Source organism: Henckelia pumila, chromosome 2, assembly GCF_033568475.1.
Source record: "Henckelia pumila isolate YLH828 chromosome 2, ASM3356847v2, whole genome shotgun sequence".
Taxonomy (NCBI): Eukaryota; Viridiplantae; Streptophyta; class Magnoliopsida; order Lamiales; family Gesneriaceae; genus Henckelia; species Henckelia pumila.
Genome location: NC_133121.1, coordinates 54,691,751 through 54,719,737, shown reverse-complemented (window position 1 = coordinate 54,719,737; position 27,987 = coordinate 54,691,751). Strand labels below are relative to the sequence as shown.

Here is a 27,987-nt window from a genome sequence, read left to right as displayed (position 1 = left end):
GCAATGGTCGGCGCTTGGTGTTGGCATAACTAGCATGCCTGTCTTGCACTGTCTTGATTCTATTCTTTATCAACTCAATCTTATCTAAGATATGTTGGATCAATTCTGTTCCTTTGACTTGTTGTTCCCTTACCTTATCCCAAAATAAAGGTCTATGACAACAGCGACAATAAAGGAATGGTGTCATGTCAATGCTATGATGATAACTATTGTTGTATGGGATCTCTATCAATGGCAAGTGATCCTTCCAGGATAATCTGAAATCCATCACTAAAGTCCTCAACATATACTCTAATGTCCGAATAGTCCTCTTGGACTGACTGTCTGTCTTTGGGTGATATGCAGTACTCAAACTTAGAGTAGTACCCAAAGCTCGCTGAAAGCTACCCCAAAATCATGAGGTAAACCTCGGTTCTCTGTCGCTGATGATGCTCAAAGGAACTCCATGCAATCATACAATCTCATGGATTTATAACCTCTCCATTTGATCAAAAGTGAACTTGCGGTTATACGAAAAAAAAATTGAGCAGATTTGGACAATTTGTCCACAACAACCCAAATAGCATCACACTGCTTGGGTGACAAAATCCATCGTCACATGATCCCACTTTCATTTTAGAATCTCCAAACTCTGCATCAGACCACTTGGTAGACGATGCTCTGTCTTGACCTGCTGACAAGCAATAGACCGAGAGACAAACTGATAAACGCTATGCTTCATACCTTTCCATAAGAATCTAATGCGTAGATCCTTATACATCTTGGCACTGCCTAGGTGTACGGTGAATCTACTTCAATGATCCTGAGATAGAATCTCATCTCGTGAGGTACCACCACTCTATCGAACAAACACAACAATCCGTCTGTCTGAAAGTGAAAACTGGTTGTGATGTCTCCCTGAGAAAGTCTCGTTAACTTTTGTGTCTTCGGATCAGAAAACTACATTTCTCGGATACGGACCAACAAATATGGCTCGTCTAGCACTGAAAATACTCGGATCCCCTGTAGTCCTTTCTTATGTCAAAACATAAAGCCTGAAGAACAACACTCCTGAGTGTACTAGCCCTAGCATGAGTGCGAGAGCACTAATAGTCACCTTACGGCTAAGTGCATCTGCCACTAGATTTGCAGTACTCGGATGGTACTAAACTCACAATAATAGTCCTTGAGAAGATCCATCAACGACGTTGACGCATGTTCAACTCTGTCAGAGTGAACAAATAATTCAAACTCTTGTGGTCCGAAAAGATCTCAAACTGCTTGTCATACAGATAATGATGCCAAATCTTTAGTTCAAACACGATCGCTGCAAGCTCCAAGTCGTTCAATGGGTAATTTCCTTCGTGGGTCTTCAGCTGTCTCAAAGAATAGGCAATAACATGCCCATGCTGTGTCAACACAAATCCCAACCCTTGAAGAGATACATCTGTGTAAACCACATAGCCTCTAGGTCCTGATGGCAATTCAAGTACAGGCGTGGTAGTCAGTCGATTCTTCAATTCGTCGAAACTCTGCTCACACTCGCTTGACCAGACAAAAGTAATATCTTTTCTCGTCAATTGTGTCAATGTTCTAGCAATCCGTGAGAATTTCTCAATAAATCGATGATAATACCCTGCTAAACCGAAGAAGCTACAAATCTCCGATGCTTTTGTTGGACGCGACCAATTCAAAATAGCTTCAGTCATATTCGGGTCCACCGATACACCTTTTTGAGAAATGACATGACCAAGGAATACCACTCGGTCAATCCAAAACTGGCACTTACTAAACATGACATATAACTGCTTCTCACGGAGAATCTGCAGTACAAGCCTCAAGTGCTGCGCATGCTCGTCAATACTACGAAAGTAGACCAAAATGTCTTAAATAAAGACTACAACAAACTTGTCTAGATAATCGTGGAAGACTCGGTTCATCAAATCCATGAACACCGCAGGTGCGTTCGTCAACCCAAAATGCTTTAATAAAAACTCGTAATGGACATACTTGCTACGAAACGTGGTCTTTGAACTGTCTGCATCAATAACATGCAATTGATGATACCCTACCCTCAGATCAATCTTGTATTACACGGAGGTACCCTGAAGTTGGTCGAACAAGTCATCAATCCGCAACAAAGGATACTTATTCTTAATTGTTGCTTGGTTCTACTGTATATAATCGATACAGAGACGCATAAAACCATCCTTCTTCTTGACAAAAAGAATTGACGCTCCCCAAGATGAAACGTTCGGTCGAATATATTCCTTATCCAACAAATCCTGCAAGTGCTGCTGCAACTCTCCAATCTCTACTAGTTCCAGACGATAAGGTGTACGAGAAATCGGTGCCATCCCTGGCACAAGCTCAATCCTGAACTCAACTTCTCTAACTGGAGGAAACACTGGAATCTTATCCAAAAAAAACATTTGAGTACTCACAAACTACTGGTAACTCCTATACAGTCCTGCTTACTGTGGATGTATCAATTGCATAGATAAGGTAGTCTTTCCCACCCATTCTAAAGCCTGAAAATCCCTCAGAGATGATACCAGAGACATAAGGGGTCGCGCTCCCTCACCATAGAAAAACCAAATATCTCCCTCAACCGAACGAAACTGAACAACCTTCTGATAACAATCCACGGTAGCTCTATTAAAGGTCAAAACATCGATACCCAAAATATAATAGAAATCCTCCATCGCTATAATCATAAGATTCGCTAACAACTAAGAGCCCTCAAACTCTAATGTACAACCCAAGAATAAACATTTGGCCAAAGCCAAATGACCAGTCGGGGTAGATAATGACAGTACTACGTCTAGGGATATGTACAAAAATCTATGAATCTTAACAAAACGTGCCGAAACAAATGAATACGATGCACCAGTATCTATGAGAACGAAACCAGGAATTTCACACAAAATAAATGTACATGCGATAAATTCTTCATTCTCCTTCTGAACATGATCTTGGCTCAGCTCAAAGACTTGACCTGGAATACGTGGTCTCTGGTTGGTACTCCCAACCAACTATCTTCATGGCCTCTGCGGAACTGAAGCTTGCGAACCTTATCCAGATGTTGATTCTCCAACCATCTATGGACAATCCCTCTTCATGTGACTCATCTGACCACAATGGAAACAAGCACCGCCTACTACACGGCATATTTCTGTAGGATGATGTCCCCCACACTTCTCTCACTGTCCTTGCTTCTTCCCAAAATGGAACACACCTCTACTGGATCCCGAACCTGAACCTGATCCTGAAGAAGAAGATGCACAAGGTTTCTTAAAAGACTGGGCCCGAGTCCCCAAGGACTTACTTGGTTGGAAAGAATAAAAGGTCATCTTCCTCTTGATGTTGTTCTCTTCTTGGAAACAACAGTTCACCAACACCTCATACGATGTCGGATCATCGTTGATAGCTACTGAATCATGAATATCCGGGTTGAGACCTTGCAGGAAAAGATCATACTTGTCCTCCGAGCAATTGGCAACATACGAGCAATAAGGTAGCAGCTCAAAGAACTTCTGCTGGTACTCGTAAATCCAAATTCTTGCCTGCTTCAAGTTCATCAGCTCATTCACCTTATACTTTCGAATTGTTGGAGGAAAGTAAAGTAATCTGAATGCAGTACAAAATTCAACCCAAGTGGCTGCGCCTCGCTCAAACACCTAAGGAGAAGAAGTGGACCTCGACCAATTGCGGGCACTCCCTTCCAGAAGGAAGTTAACATCTTGCATCTTCTATTTGTCAGTGCAATGGTACACCTCGAAGCAGTTCTCCATCCTCTCGAGCCTGTTCTCTGCGAATTCTGGAATCTCGCTGCCCTCCAATGGCTTAGGAGCCATCTGTAGAAACCTACGCAAATTAAATCGGTGTATTTCATCTCTGTGACGATGGTGCCTCCGAGGTTGCTCTCTATCCTCGTCATCTCCCCCAACGACCACCGACACTCTCATGACTCTCATCTCCACGTCCAGCCATCTATAAAAGAACTAGAATTAAACCTCAATACCGTTTATCAAGATCCCAAATATTAATGCATGCTCTGATACCATAAATGTAGTGACCCATCTCGGAACTACTAGATAATCAAAGCTTAAGCATGCAAAATAACTTAAGTTCTATAATCAGATAATCCAGCGGAAATTAAATAATTCAAACTAAAAACCTACCGGCAGAATAAAAACGGTCCAAATCAAATACTATAATTGTTATACAACCCCATTGAATAAAATACTAAATCCCAAAATAATAAACCTGTTACAATACAATCCACCCTGCTGAAGCTCAACGACCGCTACCACCCAATCCATCCAACCAAAATATTGCCTCGTGGAATAGGGTGTCCAGAACAAAACCGAGGACATGAGAAAATAATGCCCAGTACAAAAGTATGAGTATACACATGCTATGAATGCTAAATGCAAGTGAAGGGTACCGGAACCCTATCATCGATAGAATACTACTGTTTCAAAGGTGTCATGGTACGTAGCACGCTGAGTCATTGGATCAAGAGGTGACTCTCCTACCATAAACCGTGGACTATCCAGATCCAAAACTATGGCATCCATCAACAAAATATAATGGGGCTGAGCAACCCCTCTACAGGTAATATCAAGACGTAGGCTCAACATGATAATGCTTGCAGCATAATATCTGTGACATAATAAATGCACATAAAATAATGCCATATAAATCATGAAAACATAGAATATGCATATTCAACCAGGGTATCTTGGATAGTACGTCCGTACATAAGAATAAACAACCTAGTATACTGGCTATCTAGTTCAAGCCTATAAACAGATAACCATCGTATCACTAATTGTCTACTAAAAGCCTTAACTAGACTATTAGCTACTCACTGCAACTAATCAGAGACTAGCAATACACCTCCGTCCGTAGTCAGCCCTTTTATGATGATGCCCTCAAAACTTAGGCACAACTCCGCTACGATCCCGGTAGCACTTCGTCGCCACTTAGCCCTCTAATGGGACGCCAAAAAAGTCCCTAAAAGCTAACTAGAATGAGAGATGAAAGTTTTGGAAATGAGAAATTGTAACTGAGTTCTCGGTCTTCTATTTATAGACCACATTCGGAACTACCAAACTCACGATCGGAACTTCCGATCCCACTTCAGAGCTTTCGATCGTGCTTCTGAACGATATCCACCAAACACGTGTCTCTGATTTGACAACTCAGTTACCGACAGTAGTTCAGAACTACCGATCCTAGTTCGGAGCTTCCAAACTCCCTATTGTCCAATCACCCAATCAAAGCACATACTATGTGCGACTGTCACATGATCGGAACTACCGATCGCAAGTTCAGAACTTCGGAACCACTCGGACCTTCCGATCTGCTATGCTAGCTTCTGATACTCCTTTGGAACTTTCGAACTGTCCCAAATACTCGAAGACCTAAAAACCATTTTTGATTGTTTTGAATCCGACTTTCAACTCCTTAAGCTCAAATTAATATCCCTTAATCATGTTTAAGCAAATATATTAGCCTAATTAGGAGTCAGGCTACTACAAAATCGGAGTTTAAAGAGCTGATAAACCTAACTAAAGTTTCTGTTTCTACACTGAAATTCTGCAGAGCATAATTTCTGGCACAACTGAGTATTTTGAGCATATCTCTCTCGTAAGAACTCGAAATTGAGTGATTCATAATTCCATTGAAATCCAAGACAAAGGGCTACAATTTTCATGTTCATCAATTTGCCTAAAAATATGTGAATCAAGAGATATAATCAAGTGAACAGATCAGATCAATCGGACTATACCAGATCAATTGGCCAAGACCAGGTCAGTTGGACCAAACTAGATCAATTGGACCATATCAGATCAAAGTTAGACTATACCAGATCAAAGTTCAACAAGACCAGATCGACCAGACGAGTTCGATGAACAGTAAAATAGCTCAACTTCAGAAAATTTCCAGCAACTCAAATAAGATTGTTTCAACATCAGAAAGTGTCTAGAAACTTCCCAAATGGTCGTATTCTTGAATCTAACGTTCATATCATTCTTGGAGGCTATAAATACAATATCTTGAAGATCAAATACAATATTTTGAAGGGGATTCAAAGCATGGGCAGCCTACTTGAAGAAATTAGCCAGAATGAGAGCAAGCCCAATGTGTGAGGATACATTGAGAGATAAATACACTGTAAGAGGATTAAATCCTCACACACAATCACTCACACATATACAAGAGATATGAGCTTCAAAAATTAGTTAAGTAAGTATTCACACAAATACATTAAAGATTGTGTTTGTAGTCTTAGCATAAGAGACGTTAAATATTATGCGGATTGTGAGGTTGAGGCTTACAATGGAGTGTGCTAGGAGTTCTTGTTTAGGCATGGGTAAATCCTAGACCGGATTGGGTTTGTACAAAAAATTGTATAAATCAAAGTCTTCTAGTGGATCCTTACCAGGGAAAGAAGGGTGACGTAGGAATTTTATCTCTGAACATTCATAAAAAAATTCGTGTCTTTTTATTTATTACATTTACTACTTGTTGTTGCTGTTTTGGATTGAATTGTTGAAGCATTTTGTGTTTGACAAAATACCAAAATGTTGCATACTAAGTGTTTGATAAAATGCTTGAACAAATGATAAGTGCAAGTTTCGCATCTATTTTATAGGATTTAAATTGGATTTTTGTTGTTTCTCGAGAGATATTATGCATCTTTGTTTTCGTTTGTGTTGTTTGCAGGAGTTTAAGTAAAAACAATTTTTAGTTGATAAAAATATGTGAAATCAAATGAAAAGTGACAAAGGAAGCATGATGTGATGAAAAGGAAGAGCCTAAGCACCGAGAAGAGGCACAAGAAAGAATCACAGAGCAGCAATTGTCGAGAAATTATTGCCAACACTAGAGAGATCGGAATCCGATCTCCATCGTTCAGAATTAAGCATAGGATGTATAAATATGCTGTCAAAATCTCAGCCCGATCCAATAGCTAGAACTTCAGATATGATTTTTACAAGAATTTTGCGCATATATATATATAATGGGAGGCTGAAGGTAGGGCCTAGGCGCCATTTTCAAGCTCCTAGGCGCTTGTTTGACGAAGAGGTAGCACCCCTGCGCCCTGTGTTTAAAAATTCAGCGCCTAGGCGTTGCCCTGTGCTAGAAGAGCTATGCAAAATTTTGAGTTTTTAAAAGTCTCGATTTGTCGAGCTTCATTTGACGGGTTTCGAGGAGATATAAAAAGGAGAATATTTGACTCTATTTGGGGGAGAATAGACGCGAGAAGAACACACAGAGAATTAGCCTCACACCCTAGAACACCCAAAAAACACAACCACACACAACTATGCATTCAAGGAGGCTTGGGACATGGATTTGAGACGTGGAAGCAAACGGCAAGGGATAATCGTGAAAGAGTGGGTGCCCGGTGAGCCAACTTGTGGCTAAGGGCTTTGATGACTCTTTGTATAAACAATCTTTTGTTTAATATAATTTACACTTTTATAAAGGCAATGACTTTATCTTTCTTCATATTGTTATATTGTGATATACTATTGTTGTTTTGATAAAGACCTTGAATATACTATAGTGTATGTAAGATGTGGTAGTACATGGGGATGACTATCATGAAACACATCTTATAGTCACTGTATATTCTAAACAGTTCCTAGTTGATTGAGCCGTCCGATAATAAGGATAAGGATCGCTCGAGTTTGAGACTAGCATTTGCGATGCAGAGTACCACGTTTCATTGGTAAGGAACATAGAGATGTTCGAAGCATGCAAATGGATATTCATACGATGAATGATCGAATTACCCTATCCGGACTTTCCAAGTGGTTATCACTTATCGAGTGGATAAAGTCCGCGGTTTTGGTTGTACACCATTAGTCCTTACTACTTGAAACATCATTGAGACTCTATATGCTAGTACTGTGCTTTGACTCGTTTACCGACTCTATTGGGGTCATCAGGTGTCGGGATTGGGTACAGTTACAACACATATAGGAGTCGATGCTTTGTTGTCAAGGATTCACCACATACTTGCGAGTGTGGATATCCTATGCGATCTGAGGAGATATTAGTGTGACGAATCTCTGGCCAGAGTACGTGATGTGTTTTAAGAAATGGTTTCTTAGTAGCACATGCGATGTCACTATTTGATCTTCAAGATGTATTGCATAGTTATCGAATCTCGAACGACTCTCGATTTACCAATGTTTGTTGATTCGATCGGGATATATGGTTGAAGGGACCGTACTGTACGCTAACCAAAATCTATTGGTTCTTGTAGGCACTATCAGTGATACCTAGGGAATCATGGGGCGATGTTGCTAGGCGCTCTTACCATGATTCGATGGGCAAGTCGGAAATTGTTGTTCCGAGTCACAAGGAGTTGTGAGCCCACGGCTAGCTGTATCCCTGAACCATTGAGGGTCACACAGAGTAATGGATTTTTAATCCCCGTTGAGATAGTTAAATTTAAAGAGTTAAATTTAATGAACAAAGAAGTGGGACTTCTTATTTAAGAGTAGAGGAGTAAGATTTCCTAAAATGACATAGGGATGGGCATTTTTGGAAATTACTGAATTCGGATTCAGAAAAATTTATCTTGACTTTAAAAGGTGCAGAAATGGTTTCTGTGAACATTGGTAAAATCGGTTTATCAATCAGAGTCACGATGAATTTTATATTAATTTTTGAACATGCGGGCTTTGCTTGTCGGGCTTGAACTTATGACTAATGGGCCCTAAGCTGTTAGCGGCCTACATTATAAATAAGTTATTGCAGTACAGAAATTAAAAAAAAAAACAACAGGTCACAATTTTCGAAAAACCCTAGTTTTCTCTCTAAAAGGTGGCCGCCCCCCTCCCCTCTACTCGGGAAAAATCCAGCCTGTAAATTTTGAATTACAGTCTGGTTTAACGGATCAAATTCGTTAATTCTCTTCGTAGAAACTTCTGATAGATTTTTTAGTGCAATCTATCAGAGGGATTAAATCTCTGTTCGTGGACCTGATTGAAGAACAGTTCGTCCATCAGTTCCAGGGATATACAACAAGAGCAGAGTAATCTGTTGGTGTCCATAATATCGATTCGAGATTGGAGGTAAAAATTTATAATTGTTATTTAATTTTTACACACACAATTTAATCGTAAAGTTTTGATACCCATTATGGAATCTTTCCATATAAATTTTTTAAACTTCCGCTGCACCGGGTATCAATTCTGATTGATCTGATCGCCGTTCTCCAACAGTGGTATCAGAGACAGGTTGCTCAGATCAAGCGATTAAATTAATCGATTGTACAAAAATTTTTTTAGCCTCGTTTTTTTAAAACAAAATAATTTTTTTTTTAAATTAAAAATTTTTCGGGCAAAAACACGGGCAGCGATGTGATTGCTGCCCAGGGCAGCGATCGTCGCTGCCCTAGGGGCAGCCGGGCTGCCCGGAGGGGCGCGGGCAGCCCGGGAGCGTCCCGGGCGGCCCGCAAAAAATTAATTTTTAATTTTTAAAATTAAAATTTTAATATGTTAAAATTCTATTTTTGGTCCGATCGAAAATTGTTTTTGATTGGTCCACGAGGCGTCGGATCGAATTGTTCGAGTCCGAAAATTTTAAAATTGATTTTTGGATAAATTTGAATTTTTGGAAAATTTATAGATTTTATCCGTTAAATCAGATTTTATGAAATTAATTATTTTTGGTACAATTGATGATAAGATATGATCTTATGGAAATATTGAGTAAAATATGATTTTATGTATAAAATTGGATTTTATATGTAAAATATGATTTTATTTGATAAAAAGATAAAATATGATTTTGTATGTAAAATAAGATTTTATATATGGAATATGATTTTATCCTTTTAATTTAAATTGCCATTGCATGTTATCCAATAAATTATTTTTGAATTAAATATTATTGGATAAGGATGATCGATTGCCATGAACAATTTTGTAGGTGTATGTTAGGAATTTACATTTGCTTTTATTGTTGTTGGATTTATTAATGGGCCTGGTTTATGGCCCAATATGAATTGTCATATGTAATAAAAGTGGGCCTGGTTTATGGCCCGTTCCCACCCCTTGAAATGTATCCCCTACTTGTCATGGTTATTTATTGTAAATACATTAGACTTAGTGGGAGATAAAGATTTGAAGACGGAGGTGGGCCCAGCAGACAATAAAGACAGAAGAAATGTAAATTGGAAGCTCAATGTAATAGGATTGCATTGCATACCTGCATATTACCTAGGATTGGACTAAGACTCATGATTGGCAACCACGGGTCGATTAGAAATGGAATCGATCATCCTATATAATATATGATATTATAGTTGTATGCATGTTTTAGACTAAATTGTGTGAATCCGGCAAGCATACAAAATTTTAAATTGATGAGACAAATTTTCAAAATTAAAATCCCTCATTTTAAATATGATTTAAAATTGATATCAAGATAAATAAAGGAAATTTAAAATTGTTTAAATGTTCCTACCTTCCATCAACGATCAATGTATGAGATGTTACCCGCGGATACGGTCCGGCTCATATTATTGGGGGGGCCCGTTCGTCGAAAAGCTGTACATTGGATCGACACATGTTGTAAGTTGGGTGGAAATCCCATGGGATCGGCTCATATTATTGGGGGATCCACATGGCGACCGTCCATCACAACTTAATATTGATGGGTCATCTTGACACGTCACAATAAACGGCGTCATATTATTGGGCCCTTATTGGACATGAGGTAAAAACGTGGAGGTTGCTTTGGAAGCAATTGGGCTCTACCATTTGAAAATTATGGTTGGCTGATATTATTCGGGGCCATAGTTTGTCAATTGGACTCCATGATCCCACTAAGGAAAACAGTTTCCCGTTTTCACTAGAGGGTAGTGAAATCGTTTAAATAGTGGGAGTGAGATTCATAAAATAAATTTCGCCTATTTTATGTCTTAGTAAATTAATTAAACAATCATCGATAATTGTCTATTTCATCTCAGTATATCATTATGATGAATCTTCGTAATCCACATGTTTCAATTCTCCAACAAAACAAACTTACTGGCGCAAACAATACAGAATGATTCCATAAGTTAAGATTGTCCTAAGTTCGGAAACGATTTTCTAAGTGTTAGAAAAGGCTTCTCCGAAAACAGCCCCGGCTGATGTAACTGCCGAAAGGTTGGCCGAACTAGAGAAATGGTTGGACCATGATCTCAAGGCCAAATGTTACATGCAAAATTGGACTAGTCTAAACAAGTTTGCCATCACTGCAAGAAACCCGGTCATTGGAAACGTAACTGCAAGGAATACCTTGAGCAGTTGCGAACTGCAAAGGGTATGTTTTACATTGAAATAAATGTTTTTCTTAATACTACTTCTTGGGTATTGGATACCAGATGTAGATCTCATATTTGCAATGAGTTGCAAATGATGACAATAAGTAATAGGCTAAGGATGGGTGAGACCCAGTCAAGGCTCGGAAATGGTTCCAGAGTTGAAGCTAAAGCCTTGGGAGATGTTTATTTAATTTTGCAGAACGGTTTTAAGTTACTTTTGAGAGATGTTTTATTTGTTCCAGATTTGATTAAAAACATTATTTCTGTTTCTATGCTTGATAGAGATGGTTTTTCTTGCAATTTTGTGAATGAGATTTGCAATATTTACAAGAATGAATGTTTGATTGGAAATGGACAACTTGAAAACGATCTATATAACTTAAAATTAAAAGACGTTCCAATAAATTATGTTGATAAACCGGCAACAACAAACAAAAGGAAAATCGATAGTCAAAACCCGGCAAACCTTTGGCATGCTAGGCTAGGTCATATTTCCTCAAGGAGGATGAACAAGCTAGTGGGAGAGGGCATGTTTGATATGTCTGATATTAACTCTCTACCTACTTGTGAGTCCTGCCTTAAAGGAAAAATGACTAAATCTCCTTTTAAGGGGAAACCTGAGCGTAGTCAAAATCTGTTGGATTTGATCCATACAGACGTTTGTGGTCCATTTAGAATTGGTACTCAATATGGCCACACCTACTTCATTACCTTTACTGATGATTATTCTAGGTATGGGTATTTATATTTAATGAAATATAAGTCTGAAGAATTTGAAAAGTTCAAAGAATTCAAGGCTGAAGTAGAAAACAAGCTAGGTAAAAGTATTAAAGCACTTCGATCGGATCGAGGTGGAGAATACTTAAGTACCGAGTTTTTGGACTATCTAAAAGAGAATGAGATTCTCTCTCAGTGGACTCCTCCTATGACACCACAGCTGAATGGTGTATCGGAGCGTCGTAATCGAACTTTGTTGGATATGGTTCGATCCATGATGAGTTTCACTGAGCTTCCACCTTCGTTTTGGGGCTATGCGCTTGAAACGGCGGTATTGTTGTTGAACAACGTCCACACCAATGCAGTGGAAAAAACACCATACGAGTTATGGAATGGCAAAGCTCCTAAGTATTCGTACTTGAGGATTTGGGGATGTCCTGCTTACGTGAAGCAGATAGTGGGAGATAAGTTGGATAGTCGATCCACCTTATGTTATTTTGTAGGGTATCCAAAGAATTCAATCGGATATTATTTCTATCATCCTGCTGAAACAAAGGTGTTTGTTTCAAGGAATGCCACCTTCTTGGATAAGAAAGGCGAGATGATGGAACTCGAAGAAATTCGAGAAGAACCCGAAATACAAAATAATGATCCTACACTTCAGGAACCATTGATGGACACGCCTATACCTAGAAGATCCAAGAGGACTTCTAGACCTCCTATTCGATATGGTCTTCTTCTTGAAGGGGATCAAGATGAACCCGATGTTGGATGTGATCCAAGAAACTTCAAAGAAGCAATTTCTGATGCGGATTCAAATTTATGGCTTGAAGCTATGCAGTCGGAAATAGATTCGATGCATACAAACCAAGTTTGGTCTTTAGTAGATCCTCCCAATGGAATTGTTCCAATAGGGTGTAAATGGATCTACAAGAGAAAGCTTGGGCCTGATGGTAAGGTATTGACCTACAAGGCGCGATTGGTGGCGAAAGGTTATACTCAAAGACAAGGAGTTGACTATGATGAAACCTTTTCACCAGTTGCAATGTTCAAGTCCATAAGAATCCTTATTGCCATAGCTGCTTGGTATGACTATGAGATATGGCAAATGGATGTGAAGACTGCATTTCTTAATGGAAACATTAAGGAAGAGATCTATATGATGAAGCCTGAGGGATACACATCCATGGGAAGCGAGCATAAGGTATGCAAGCTTCAGAGATCAATCTATGGTCTCAAACAATCATCAAGAAGTTGGAACCAGAAATTTGATGAAACAATAAAGGATTTTGGTTTCATCAAGAACCCGGAGGAACCATGCGTGTACAAGAAAGTAGTTAAGGATGCTGTGACATTCTTAGTACTTTATATTGATGACATCCTACTCATTGGGAATGACATAGGGATGTTGCAGTCAACAAAGATATGGTTATCAGGTAGATTCTCGATGAAGGATTTGGGTGAGGCATCCTATATTCTAGGGATACAGATCTATAGAGATAGATCTAAGAGAATGATAGGACTCACTCAATCAACCTACATCGACACCATATTGAAAAGGTATTCAATGGATGGGTCCAAGAGAGAACATCTACCCATGTGTCATGGAGTTTCTCTATCCAAGTCTATGTGTCCCAAGACTGATGAAGAGATAGAGAAAATGACACATGTACCATATGCGTCAGCCATAGGTAGTATCATGTATGGGATGATATCTACCAGACCGGATGTAGCATTTGCTCTGAGTGTCACGAGCAGATATCAAGCTAATCCCGGTCAAATGCATTGGAAAGCCGTAAAAGACATTCTTAAGTATTTACGAAGGACTAAGAATATGTTCATGTTATATGGAGGAAGAGAACTAAAATTGGAAGGCTATACCGACTCTAGCTTCCAAAGTGACGTGGATGACTCGAAGTCAACCTCTGGATTTGTGTTCATGCTCAATGGCGGTGCTGTCTCTTGGAAGAGTTCCAAGCAGGACACCACAGCGGATTCCACCACTGAGGCAGAATACATTGCAGCATCAGCTACTGCTAAAGAGGCCGTTTGGATGAGGAATTTCGTCCAAGAGTTGGGCATCATTCCTGAAGTTGTTGGTCCAGTCCCGGTGTACTGTGACAACACGGGTGCCGTTGCTCAGGCAAAGGAACCAAGGTCTCATCAAAGATCCAAACACGTACTGAGGAAATACCACATCATCCGGGAGATTGTGGAAAGAGGAGACATCACTATCGAAAGAGTGGCCTCTGCAGACAATATCGCTGATCCACTTACTAAGCCCTTGCCAGGACCATTATTTGACAAACATCGTGAAGCAATGGGTCTACGTAGTATGACTAGTTGGCTTTAGGGCAAGTGGGAGATTGAAAGAGTGGGTGCCCGGTGAGCCAACTTGTGGCTAAGGGCTTTGATGACTCTTTGTATAAACAATCTTTTGTTTAATATAATTTACACTTTTATAAAGGCAATGACTTTATCTTTCTTCATATTGTTATATTGTGATATACTATTGTTGTTTTGATAAAGACCTTGAATATACTATAGTGTATGTAAGATGTGGTAGTACATGGGGATGACTATCATGAAACACATATTATAGTCACTGTATATTCTAAACAGTTCCTAGTCGATTGAGCCGTCCGATAATAAGGATAAGGATCGCTCGAGTTTGAGACTAGCATTTGCGATGCAGAGTACCACGTTTCATTGGTAAGGAACATAGAGATGTTCGAAGCATTCAAATGGATATTCATACGATGAATGATCGAATTACCCTATCCGGACTTTCCAAGTGGTTATCACTTATCGAGTGGATAAAGTCCGCGGTTTTGGTTGTACACCATTAGTCCTTACTACTTGAAACATCATTGAGACTCTATATGCTAGTACTGTGCTTTGACTCGTTTACCGACTCTATTGGGGTCATCAGGTGTCGGGATTGGGTACAGTTACAACACATATAGGAGTCGATGCTTTGTTGTCAAGGATTCACCACATACTTGCGAGTGTGGATATCCTATGCGATCTGAGGAGATATTAGTGTGACGAATCTCAGGCCAGAGTACATGATGTGTTTTAAGAAATGGTTTCTTAGTAGCACATGCGATGTCACTATTTTATCTTCAAGATGTATTGCATAGTTATCGAATCTCGAACGACTCTCGATTTACCAATGGTTGTTGATTCGATCGGGATATATGGTTGAAGGGACCGTACTGTACGCTAACCAAAATCTATTGGTTCTTGTAGGCACTATCAATGATACCTAGGGAATCATGGGGCGATGTTGCTAGGCGCTCTTACCATGATTCGATGGGCAAGTCGAAAATTGTTGTTCCGAGTCACAAGGAGTTGTGAGCCCACGGCTAGCTGTATCCCTGAACCATTGAGGGTCACACAGAGTAATGGATTTTTAATTCCCGTTGAGATAGTTAAATATAAAGAGTTAAATTTAATGAACAAAGAAGTGGGACTTCTTATTTAAGAGTAGAGGAGTAAGATTTCCTAAAATGACATAGGGATGGGCATTTTTGGAAATCACTGAATTCGGATTCAGAAAAATTTATCTTGACTTTAAAAGGTGCAGAAATGGTTTCTGTGAACATTGGTAAAATCGGTTTATCAATCAGAGTCACGATGAATTTTATATTAATTTCTGAACATGCGGGCTTTGCTTGTCGGGCTTGAACTTATGACTAATGGGCCCTAAGCTGTTAGCGGCCTATATTATAAATAAGTTATTGCAGTACAGAAATTAAAAAAAAAACAACAGGTCACAATTTTCGAAAAACCCTAGTTTTCTCTCTAAAAGGTGGTCGCCCCCCTCCCCTCTGCTCGGGAAAAATCCAGCCTGTGAATTTTGAATTACAGTCTGGTTTAACGGATCAAATTCGTTAATTCTCTTCGTAGAAACTTCTGATAGATTTTCTAGTGCAATCTATCAGAGGGATTAAATCTCTGTTCGTGGACCTGATTGAAGAACAATTCGTCCATCAGTTCCAGGGATATACAACAAGAGCAGAGTAATCTGTTGGTGTCCTTAATCTCGATTCGAGATTGGAGGTAAAAATTTATAATTGTTATTTAATTTTTACACACACAATTTAATCGTAAAGTTTTGATACCCATTATGAAATCGTTCCATATAAAAATTTTAAACTTTCGCTGCACCGAGTATCAATTCTGATTGATCTGATCGCCGTTCTTTAACAAATCGAATCACAAGGCAGAGGACATTCATCTGCGGATGGAGAATCAACTCTCCTCTGTGATTTTTATTATTTTCCTTGATTTATGATGAGATTTTTGGATATGTCTATGTATTTGATTATTTCATTATAATCTTATTAGTTGTTTCTAGAGTATGACGGATCTTGATTTGAGCTTCATGTTTTGACTATTATTTTGCCTACTATTATTTTTTCTTAAAAATTTATTTGTGTATTCCTGTTTTGGTTGTCATTCAATTTACTGGCTATAGATTGCATGTTAAATTTATTTAAAATCTAGAGATTTTGAATAGGATCATATAAAAACACAACCTAGGATTTTTGTAGAGTTTGAGAAGCCTACAATTTCTTTTGAGGTTATTGAAAGAGAACCATAGAACTTGATTAAATTATTTTTTTGTTTGATTTTTGATATGGATATCTAAATTGACATTAGAATAATAAAATTTACTCGGCACTCGGGAGATGCAGTAAATAAAAATTAAGGGTTCTTGGCCTATAAATTGGAATACATGATATTATCAATTGATATGATTTACATGAATGAAAATTGAGTGAAATTTTGTATCTAAAACCCGTCTCAGATCATGTTCCCAAAGTATTCCTTTGAATTCTGGTTAATTTATTTTATTATATTTTATTTTATTGAATTTAAAACTTTGATTTTCTAAATAAAGTCAAGATTATTTTAATTATAGGATTTAGAGTGAATATCAATTTTCAATCCTCGTGATAATGATACTCTACTCACTATATATTCAAATTTGACATCGTGCACCTGCGAGCAAGAAAATACGCAACAAGTTTTTGGCGCTATTGTCGGGGATGGATTTAATTTATTGTGCATTAATATTTTTACCAAGTGATCTTGATTTTGATTTAGAGTTTTTTATTGTCTATTTACTTTTTGTTTGTTTAATTTATTTTTTTTATCTTTGTCTGCAGTTTATTCATAGATCTTAAAGTTTTGAAAGTACAGACGCAGTCGGGCTGAGGACTATAAACTAAGCGTGCTTGGGAGGCAACCCAAGATTTTCTAGTTTTATTTATTTATTTGATTTTTATTTATGCGGGTCTTAAATTTTTTTCCCTTGTCAAATTTTTATAGGATGTGTAGAGATGAAGTTTGGAGGTGTTACCCCTACTATACCCCTAATGTGCTGCAAATGACGATGAAAAGGAAGACGACTACTGATGGTCGTTGCCACAGGTATATGCATTTCTCTCCTATTTTATTTGTTTATTCTACATTGAGAACAATGCATGCTTTTAAGTTTGGGGGTGTATGATTTTTAATGTCGTGTTTACCTGGATTTCTGCGGTTGTGTTTAAGTTTTAGTTACTATGTGTCTGTTTTCAGTTTATTATTATTTATGCCAAAAAAATAAAAAAAATAGTCTATCTGTTTATTTGAATTTTTTTGTTGTGACAAATTCATGTAATTAGTAACTGTTATGGCCTATGATGAAAAAACATTGAGACCTACAGTGCAATTTTTTTTACCTTATGAAGTATTGTCGATTTTAGCTATCATCTGATCTTGAGTTCTCAAAAAAATCATGCACTTAATGTCATGACAATCGATACTTCTAACAATTAGAAAACAATTATGTGAATTTTGTGATGTGGATTAGAGGACTTAATTCTTAACTCTTGTGATTTTTACTTGAAACTGAGGTAAATTTTTATAAACAAAAAAGTGATTTAGGCAAAAAAAATTTATTCAATTGAGTCTTTTATTGAGATTTTTAGCCACTCTATGATCATGGAAGTACAAATCAAATTGAGTAGCTTAAAAAATTTCAAAGCAAAAAAAGTAGTGGTGGAGAAAGTAAGGTGAGGGGAGGCCTTAAAAAATATATGGATTGAAATTATAATCCAAATACAAGGCTAAATAAAGATAATGAATAGAGTATAAGGAACCCAAGATCAAAATATTGCAGTACAAATAATATTTTTTTTTTGCTACTCGTGCTTTTCACTCCGAAGTATAAAAAGACTATTTAATCTAATATCTTTGCTTTGATCCTGATTTTGTGGTTAATCTTGACATATTCTTGGATACATGATTTTCTGCCCACACTGATTGAACTGATGATAACCGAAAAAGTCCTTTTGATCTATTGTTATAAAAATTGAACTTGGTTGATTGCATTTTGAAACTTGAGGCTAGGGCGGAGATAATGAATTTATGACGCTTACTGATTGCATAATTTTATCAAAAGTTAAGTGGGTAGATGAGATTGAAAAATCATACACACACGAAAACTCTTGAGAAAGTTCTGGTGAACAAGCGAATAATAAATTTGAACATAACATTATGAGGCCAAACACAGTTACGTGATTTCATGACTTAAGTTATTTTTGTTTCATGTTTGTGGTTCCTTGTGTTTTATTTCTTTGTTCTTTTTTTATTTTATTTTTCTCGGGACTAGAAAAAGTTTAATTTTGGTGGATTTGATAAGTGCAAGTTTTGCACTTATATTTTATAAGATTTAACTTGGATTTTTGTTGTTTCTCGAGCGATATTATGCGTCTTTGCTTTCGTTTGTGTCGTTTGCAGGAGTTTAGGTAAAAACAATTTTTAGTTGATAAAAATATGTGAAATCAAATGAGAAGTGGCAAAGGAAGCATGATGTGATGAATGGAAGAGCCTAAGCACCGATAAGAGACGCAAGAAGGAAGCGCAAAGTAGCAATTGTCCAGAAATTGTTGCTGACACTAGACATATCCAAATATGATCTCCACCGTTCAAAATGAAGCATATGATGTTATAAATATGCTGTCACAATTTCATCCCGATCCAACAGCTAGAACTCCAAATATGAGTTTTTCAAGAATTCTTTGCATATACATATATGATAGGAGGCTGAAGAAAATGGCCCCTAGGCGCCAACCTACGCGAGAAGAGTTGAAGAATTTTGAGTTTTTAAAAGTCTCGATTTTTCGGGCTTTATTCGACGGATATTGAGTATATATAAAAGGAAAAATATCTGACTCTATTTGGGGGAGAATAGACGCGAGAAGAAAACACAGATAATTAGTTGCACACCCTAGAACACCCAAACAACACAGCCACACACAAATACGCATTCAAGGAGGCTTGGGACACGAATTTGAGACGTTAGAGCGAACGACAAGGGATAATCGAATAACAAGACAGAGGACATTCATCTAGGGACGGAGAATCAACTCTCCTCTGTGATTTTTATTATCTGCCTTGATTTATGATGAGATTTTTGGATATGTCTATGTGTTTGTTTATTTCATTATAAACTTATTAGTTGTTTCTAGAGATTGACGGATCTTGATTTGAGTTTCATGTTTTGACTACTATTTTGCCTACTATTATTTGTTCTTAACAATTTATTGGTGTATTTATGTTTTGGTTGTCTTTCAATTTACTGTCCATAGATTTCATGTTAAATTTATTTGAAATTTGAGACTCGGGAGAGGCAATTTTGAATAGGATCATAGGAAAACACAACATAGGATTTTTGTAGAGTTCGAGAGGCCTACAATTTCCTTTAAGGTCATTGAAAGAGAACCATAGAACTTGATTAAATTATTTTGTTGTTTGATTTCTGATAGGGATATCGTAATTGACATTATGATAATAAAATTTATTAATTGATTTATGAGAACTCGGGAGAAGCAGTAAATAACAATTACGGGTTTTTGGCCTATAAATTAGAATACAACATATTATTAATTGATATGATTTACATGAATGAAAATTGAGTGAAATCTTGTATCTAGAACCCGTCTCAAATCATGTACCCAAAGTCGTCCTTGAAATTCTAGTTTATTTATTTTATTTTATTTTATTGAATTTAAAACTTTGATTTTCTAAATAAAGTTGAGATTATTTTAATTACAAGATTTTGTGTGAATATAAATTTGCAATCTTTGTGGGAACAATAATCTACTCATTATATATTAAAACTTCACATCGTGCACTTGTGAGAAAGAAAATACGAAACAACCAAACTATTTTTATAATTTCAACTTGCATTCTTTTCAAATAATTTCTAAAAAAAATTTAATCGGTTTTTAGAGGAATTATTTTGAGTGATTTCCGATCGGTTTGAAAACCAAACTCGATATAATCTCTCAGTGCTCGGTTCATTTTTGAACATTTCAAGAACGAGCTTTTGTAGCTCCAAAATATTTAAAAGTGTGTATTCACCCCCTCCCCTCTTCACACACGCCCACGATCCTAACATACACTAACATAATTGAAAACTTAAGGAATTTCATAATTTCAAGATCAAAAATGTTTTGATGAAAAACCTCACCAACCTTTCCTGCTTGTGAAAAAAAATTGTATACATCTCTCAGAGTTGCCTTCAGGGGCATCTACAAGTAAGACAAATTTCAAAACGAGGCCATCAGACACATTTAAATGAATTAGTATTCAAAAAGTTTCAGTACAATGATCCTTGAGATGTTGGAATTTGAAGTCAAAGCTCCTGCGCGATATGCAAAAACAATTCTATGGTCCCTTTTTGGATCAGATTCAGCTTCCACGGATTCTTTTTTATCCTTAAATATCCTGCAACAAAGACTCAAAGTAGAATGAGCACAAATCCGATGACAGGAAAACCTCAACTTTCCAATAAATGCATCCTTCTTCATCTGCCCTAGAATTGTTGAAAAAAAATAATCTCAAACCCTTTCTCTACATGTAGCTAAATTACTTTGAACCTACAAACTCCATCTCATCACCCTTGTTTGCTTTACTTTTGATTGTGTAATGATTTTCAAATCATCTGTTACAACAAGAGAGAAGCAATACTCCCACTAGATGTTGAAGGTTTAGTCCATTATTCACGGTGCTCTAACATTGTAATGACCCAAATCCTTGTTTTAATAAAGTATGATTCAAGATGGGATTAAAGAGTTGTTAATTAAGTATTATTAATTAATCGGTTAATTGAGGATCGGTATGTGGGGATCCACCGCGAAATAATTCAGATTATCTTATCCCAAGTAATCCAACTAGACGAATGAGATTTTGACACGAGTCATTTTAGATTAGAGTCGGGATCTTCTGAACTAATCCGGATCCAGCCTATAAATAGGAGTCGATTTCATTGATTTCCTTCACTAATTTCCCTCGACTTCTCTTCGAGTTCTAGCCATATAGCTTAGGTTTTCTAGCCAGCTCTAGGGCAGTTGTGGGGACCTCGGCTGCTAATCTAATCTTAAGGGGAAATTAATGAATAAGCATCATTAGTTAGATAATAATAATTCAATTTAAATAAAATTAACCAGAATAATTGGCGGCGCAAAACTATACATTTGGCGACGCAAAATCACGTCGCAAAAATAATCAATTTTTTTTTTTACCTCGGAGGGGGTTGCGCTCGATCTGCCATTTATGGCCGCTCGAGCGCTCCCTCTTTTACCAAACTACGGGTTGGGCAACATGGGGCTGTGCCCGGGTTGTCATTTTCTGCAGCTCGGGCACTGCCAGAGGCAATGCTCAGCCCTGTTTGCTGCAGCTAGCCTTTGCTCTGATAAATCTCTTCCAACACTTGCTCTTTTCAATCTAAAACATGCACATACATTGTTATCAAGTTCGCACTACAAGGAAAACGGCTAAAGAAAACGCTTTTTCCGCGTTGTTAATGTCCCCAAAAAAAGCGTTGTCGTAGGCAGTGTTGTAAAAGACTACGCTCAAAGACAATGCGGAAAAAGCGTTGTCATTTCTGGAAAAAACAACGATTAAAAAGCGTTTTTGTTTCTGGAAAAGACAACACTTTTTAAGCTTCGTTGTATCTGGAAAAGACAACGCTTAAAAAAGCGTTGTCTTTGTTCAAATAAAAAACAAACAAAAAAATTTAATTCACAAATTTTCAATATTATAAATAACTCAAAATTCAAAAATTTGTAAAATAAAATTTAATATAGAGTATTCCAATATTATAAATCATTCAAATATAAAAATAATCGAATTCTAAATTAATGAACACTAGGAAAAAACTATGCATTAATCTCGAAAAACTTTGATTCCTTCCTTTAGCACATGTTAGCATCCCAAGCTTTCATAAAAGCCGCAACAATCTCTTTTCCTTTAATTTGTATCTCCATACTGTAAATTATTAAAAATAAAAACAAACATAAAAAAAATATGAATAGATTAAAATGAAAAGTAAAAGCAAACACATATTTGGCAGCAAAGAACATGAACTACGAATTACGAAATTCAAGCCACAAGTTGCTAAAAATGAATGGTTGAACAAATTATAATGGTTGAACAAACTATATTCCTAGTTGCAACCCCCTTAATTTATGCATTAAATAACAATCAAATCAGAGGCAATACGAATTTATTTGATATACTAACAAAGTAACAATGACTGGGATGTATGCAGAACACCAAATAATACACCCTTGTTATTAAAAGTAATGAAAAGTGTTCCATACCCAAGCATGAAAATCACATGTAAACTAAATTTCCACATGCCATGTATTCAAAAATATTAATCGAAAGAATTTTGTTTTGCTATTTTCCTTTTATTCGTCATAATTTGCTTGCATTTATACAGAAATTCTGACCAGATAATAGAAAGTTATCATATTGGCTTCCTTCACAGACCATATGTGCAAGAATTTATCCAATGATCCGCTGGCCAGATACTCGCCATTTGGGCTAAATAATGCAACGAAATAAACAAGATCCCTGCAATATTCGGATTGGTGGACATTATAGTGAGTAGAACTAAACACTAGCTCTATTCAATGAAGTCAAGCTCTGTAATAAGTGTTTTATTTTTGGGTTTGTCATCAAGTTCAAAGTCTTAATTATCCCACCAAACTTAGTAAAAGAAAATTCATGTTTTGAATGTGAGAGATGATAATGTTTGTCAAATCCTTTTCTTGTTTTATAGGATCATTACGCACGAGAAACACTTCTATAGTTTTATGTAAAATTCAAACATAGTTCCATATGGTTCTTCTGTAAAATTTATATATCTAGGCGCCAAACCTGTGGCCATTTAAGTTGTGGAGAACACGCCCAATGTCCACTTTCCAGAGCTTTATTGTTGAATCAAATTAAAGGAGGCACTGCAGATGCAAGGGAATATAAGGTAACAATGTATGGGAAAAAATGTAATGTTATTTGTACAATGCATGAAGTAAACTAAAAAATGTACGAACTGGTCATAACTCATGATATTTTTCAGATTTATTAACATGGCATAAATAATATTTACACGTCCATTATGCCGATGTACGTAATACAGAACACAAAAAACGATGGATGATCTTCAAGTCATACCTTGGCATGTTCTTTCAAATCAAGCAAGCAGGATTTTTGTTTGGCCTAATTACTGTATAAATGATTATGTGAAATTATGATAAGGTAAATTAAGTTAACAAAAACAATTAAACGACTGCAAATTTGGTTGGGACAATTAAACAACTTCAAGTCATACCTTGGCATGTTCTTTCATAATTTTTTTGTAGAATCGATAATGATGAAACAACCACTCCGCCATTTCACCTAAAAAAGAAAAAAGAACAAAAACTTTACTACAATGTGTTTGAATTCAAGATTGTACACATAATGCTCATTCTTCTTTATAATTACTGGTCCAGGCCACTTGCGTAATCACGATCTCCACTCTGAAAATAAGATTTCTAACATCCCATAATTTATAATTAGTTTAAAATTTGGCATATAATTTCCAATTCAAAGATGTATACAATATGAGAGGACACTTGAGCTGTGGGGACTCGGGTTGCTAATCAAATCTTGGGCCAATTAATCACTAAACATGATTAATTAATAAAGGCTCAAATCATTTAAGGATTAATGAACAATAATCAAACAATAAAAGAATTTTTAAACGAAGAGATTAAAAAAGATTTTTTTTTAAATTTCAGCACCTCGCTCGATCGGGTAAACTCACCCGATCGAGCGAGCTTAAATCCTCAGCTCTTGGGTCTGGAAAATATTTGGCCGCGCTCGATCCCACGAACTCACCCGATCGAGCGGGCCTCAAAATCAAATTCTCTGTTTGAGAAAATCACATGTTGCGCTCGATCCTACGAGTTCATGCGATCAAGTGAGCGTGCCCTGTTTAAAAAATCTGCAGATTTCTTTTGCTGTCAAACTTTGAATCTTCAATCCAAATCATTCAAACACCAACTCAAATCATGGTGTATAAAATCTGAAACATGCATATGGACATATATGAAGTCTCAAGCATATAAGCATGCATTTATTACATCAAACGGATCATTTAGAAGACGATACAATACACAACTACATCAAGTTGCATAAATGTACTTCAAATCAACATAGTTCTAACATGTTTGATGTTTCTAGACAACACAACTAAAACCCGAGTCTTCACGTGCTAAAATCTCTCCCAAGTTTTCAATGTCGTCTTTGACAAGCTCCAGCCGCACCTGTTGTCATGCACACATACAAAATAAGACAACAGCCGGATAAACTTCCGTGAGAATATAATTCCCAGTATAAAAGACATATACATGCGTTAAAATATAAACATGTCAACTCTAATCATTTCAAATCAAGGATAGAGTAATATAACTCATATCTAAATCAAGATTTCAAATCATACTTCAAATCAAAAGATTTATATAGCGCGCTAGCAAGAATTGATTCATCTCAAATCATTGTCATCAAGATTCGTATCCGATCTTGACATGGATATCCATCTATCGTCGTCTCATCAGACTCGAAAATAAGGTTCATCAAACCTTGGAATTAGAATCAATTCATATCTCATATCATATCAAAATCAGAGATCCACTACCTATGATAGATCGACAAGAACATAAGTTCTAACTCAAGAACAAGTAAATAAACAAGTATGTGATTTGTTCGGGATAACTCAAGAAGCATCATTCTCGAGTATCAAATACCTGACTCTCGATGTCATCTTATACCTTTCGTTTCATTGATTTGTCGTTGCTTCAAATCAAACATGTCACAAAAGTCTGCTCAAGTTCATCATCTCATCTTCAAGGTAGAATAACTTCAATCTTGAGCTATTCGATCTCGTTTCCCAAAAGCTAAAGTCTCGAGTCCGAATCGCTTCTTTATAAATCTGAAATATAGCATATCAAGCTATTTATATCAGCTACGAACTCACATAAAAATCTGCTCAATCACATCTCAAACTTCAATGCAAAACTAGTTACCAACTTTATTCAATTCTTGGCCGATTCAAAATTTAGATTCTTGAACTCAAAACATTCAAATATAATCTGATAGGAAGTGTAAATATGCTGCATATATCAGCAATCAACTCCTACCTAACTCAGCTCAAGCAATCTAAACTCAAACTTGATCAAAATCTTGAACCGATGGCATAACGGAATAAAATCGGTAACCGAAACAATATCGAACTTGCATATCACTCTCATATCAGCATATATCACATCAAACCAGCAAGAATACATCCAAAATCTCAGTATATCAGATGTTCAAAGGTTTGAATTATTGCTAGAAATCATAACAATGGTAAACGACATCCAATCTTCGAACCGCTTTCGATATAACACTATATAAAAAAGTGAGACCCTTATACGTACACTGTACCAGATTATTTGCCCTACCATGCCTCATCCTTCTGTTTCTCATCTTTAATTTTGTCAATGACCCCACCTTCTAAACCAGCTATGGGCAACTCAGTCCTCCAACCATCTCTTTTAGATTTACCAGAACCTTGTAACATGCAAGGAATGACAATATCAGTTATAGGACACTACACCTGAAAATTTTTAACAGCCGTACTCATGTTCTTCGAAAAACATTAAGCACTACTATGTAAAAAAAATAATATGTCTACAATGAGAGCAAATTAAAATTCCAAAATACATAAATAAACAACTATGTGAATATGTGTTTACTCTTCAACTAAAGGGGAAGTAGTCCTCAGAAATCCAATCCAACCCATCTGAGGCCCATAGCACAATACTGCAAAACACAGCACCGAACACAAGTATAACATGAAAATTAAAATTAACAGACACGTGAAATCAAATATCAAGTACACAGCAATGCGGCGCAAGTATCCAATCACCTAGAGGCATTCTGGCAGCTGCAAAAAAAAAAAATCATAATCAAGGTTTAGAAAGGTTCATTATCCTAGGTAAAATTTGTTGCTACTGATATCAAAGGATAAAATTGTGATGAAATTGATTAGTTGAATTTTTTGTCTAAGTTTCTGCAGAATCTAACTTCTACGGACAGTACATGCAACAAGGTCGGAACCAAATTCCAGATTCGTCAGCCGATAGTGTAAAAATCATATTTAATTCATTTCTCATTCAAAAATAGTTCTATAAATTGGAAATGAAATCTAACTCATTTTTATAAATTTCATTTTCATAAAGATTTTCCAAATAATTGAAAGAGTGGGTGCCCGGTGAGCCAACTTGTGGCTAAGGGCTTTGATGACTCTTTGTATAAACAATCTTTTGTTTAATATAATTTACAATTTTATTAATGGCAATGACTTTATCTTTCTTCATATTGTTATATTGTGATATACTATTGTTGTTTTGATAAAGACCTTGAATATACTATAGTGTATGTAAGATGTGGTAGTACATGGGGATGTCTATCATGAAACACATCTTATAGTCACTGTATATTCTAAACAGTTCCTAGTCGATTGAGCCGTCCGTTAATAAGGATAAGGATCGCTCGAGTTTGAGACTAGCATTTGCGATGCAGAGTACCACGTTTCATTGGTAAGGAACATAGAGATGTTCGAAGCATGCAAATGGATATTCATACGATGAATGATCGAACTACCCTATCCGGACTTTCCAAGTGGTTATCACTTATCGAGTGGATAAAGTCCGCGGTTTTGGTTGTACACCATTAGTCCTTACTACTTGAAACATCATTGAGACTCTATATGCTAGTACTGTGCTTTGACTCGTTTACCGACTCTATTGGGGTCATCAGGTTTCGGGATTGGGTACAGTTACAACACATATAGGAGTCGATGCTTTGTTGTCAAGGATTCACCACATACTTGCGAGTGTGGATATCCTATGCGATCTGAGGAGATATTAGTGTGATGAATCTCTGGCCAGAGTACATGATGTGTTTTAAGAAATGGTTTCTTAGTAGCACATGCGATGTCACTATTTGATCTTCAAGATGCATTGCATAGTTATCGAATCTCGAACGACTCTCGATTTACCAATGGTTGTTGATTCGATCGGGATATATGGATGAAGGGACCGTACTGTACGCTAACCAAAATCTATTGGTTCTTGCAGGCACTATCAGTGATACCTAGGGAATCATGGGGCGATGTTGCTAGGCGCTCTTACCATGATTCGATGGGCAAGTCGGAAATTGTTGTTCCGAGTCACAAGGAGTTGTGAGTCCACGGCTAGCTGTATCCCTGAACCATTGAGGGTCACACAGAGTAATGGATTTTTAATCCCCGTTGAGATAGTTAAATTTAAAGAGTTAAATTTAATGAACAAAGAAGTGGGACTTCTTATTTAAGAGTAGAGGAGTAAGATTTCCTAAAATGACATAGGGATGGGCATTTTTGGAAATCACTGAATGCAGATTCAGAAAATTTATCTTGACTCTAAAAGATGCAGAAATGGTTTCTGTGAACATTGGTGAAATTGGTTTATCAATCTGAGTCACGATGAATTTTATATTAATTTCTGAACATGCGGGCTTTGCTTGTCAGGCTT

The 27,987-nt window shown here is 36.8% G+C and overlaps 1 protein-coding gene across 1 annotated transcript; it reads right to left on the bottom strand.

Moving 5' to 3' along the window:
* Window positions 1-1,178: 1,178 nt before the first annotated feature.
* Window positions 1,179-4,304, bottom strand: LOC140877621 (uncharacterized). The gene is made up of 8 exons (XM_073281160.1): window positions 4,249-4,304; window positions 3,756-3,972; window positions 3,187-3,659; window positions 2,978-3,080; window positions 2,870-2,875; window positions 2,155-2,393; window positions 1,425-1,842; window positions 1,179-1,355 (listed from the first exon to the last, which is right to left on the bottom strand). Exons 1-8 carry the CDS (start codon window positions 4,302-4,304, stop codon window positions 1,179-1,181), a joined length of 1,689 nt encoding a protein of 562 aa, XP_073137261.1.
* Between the last annotated feature and the right edge of the window lie 23,683 nt (window positions 4,305-27,987).

Coding starts and splice junctions, on each gene's coding strand:
- LOC140877621 (XM_073281160.1), bottom strand. CDS start 4,304: ATGGATTGGGTGGTAGCGGTCGTTGAGCTTCAGCAGGGTGGATTGTAT. Junction 3,973..4,248: donor GGTGGATTGTATTGTAACAG/GTTTATTATTTT, acceptor GTTCTTTTATAG/ATGGCTGGACGTGGAGATGA. Junction 3,081..3,186: donor TTTGGGAAGAAGCAAGGACA/GTGAGAGAAGTG, acceptor GATTGTCCATAG/ATGGTTGGAGAATCAACATC.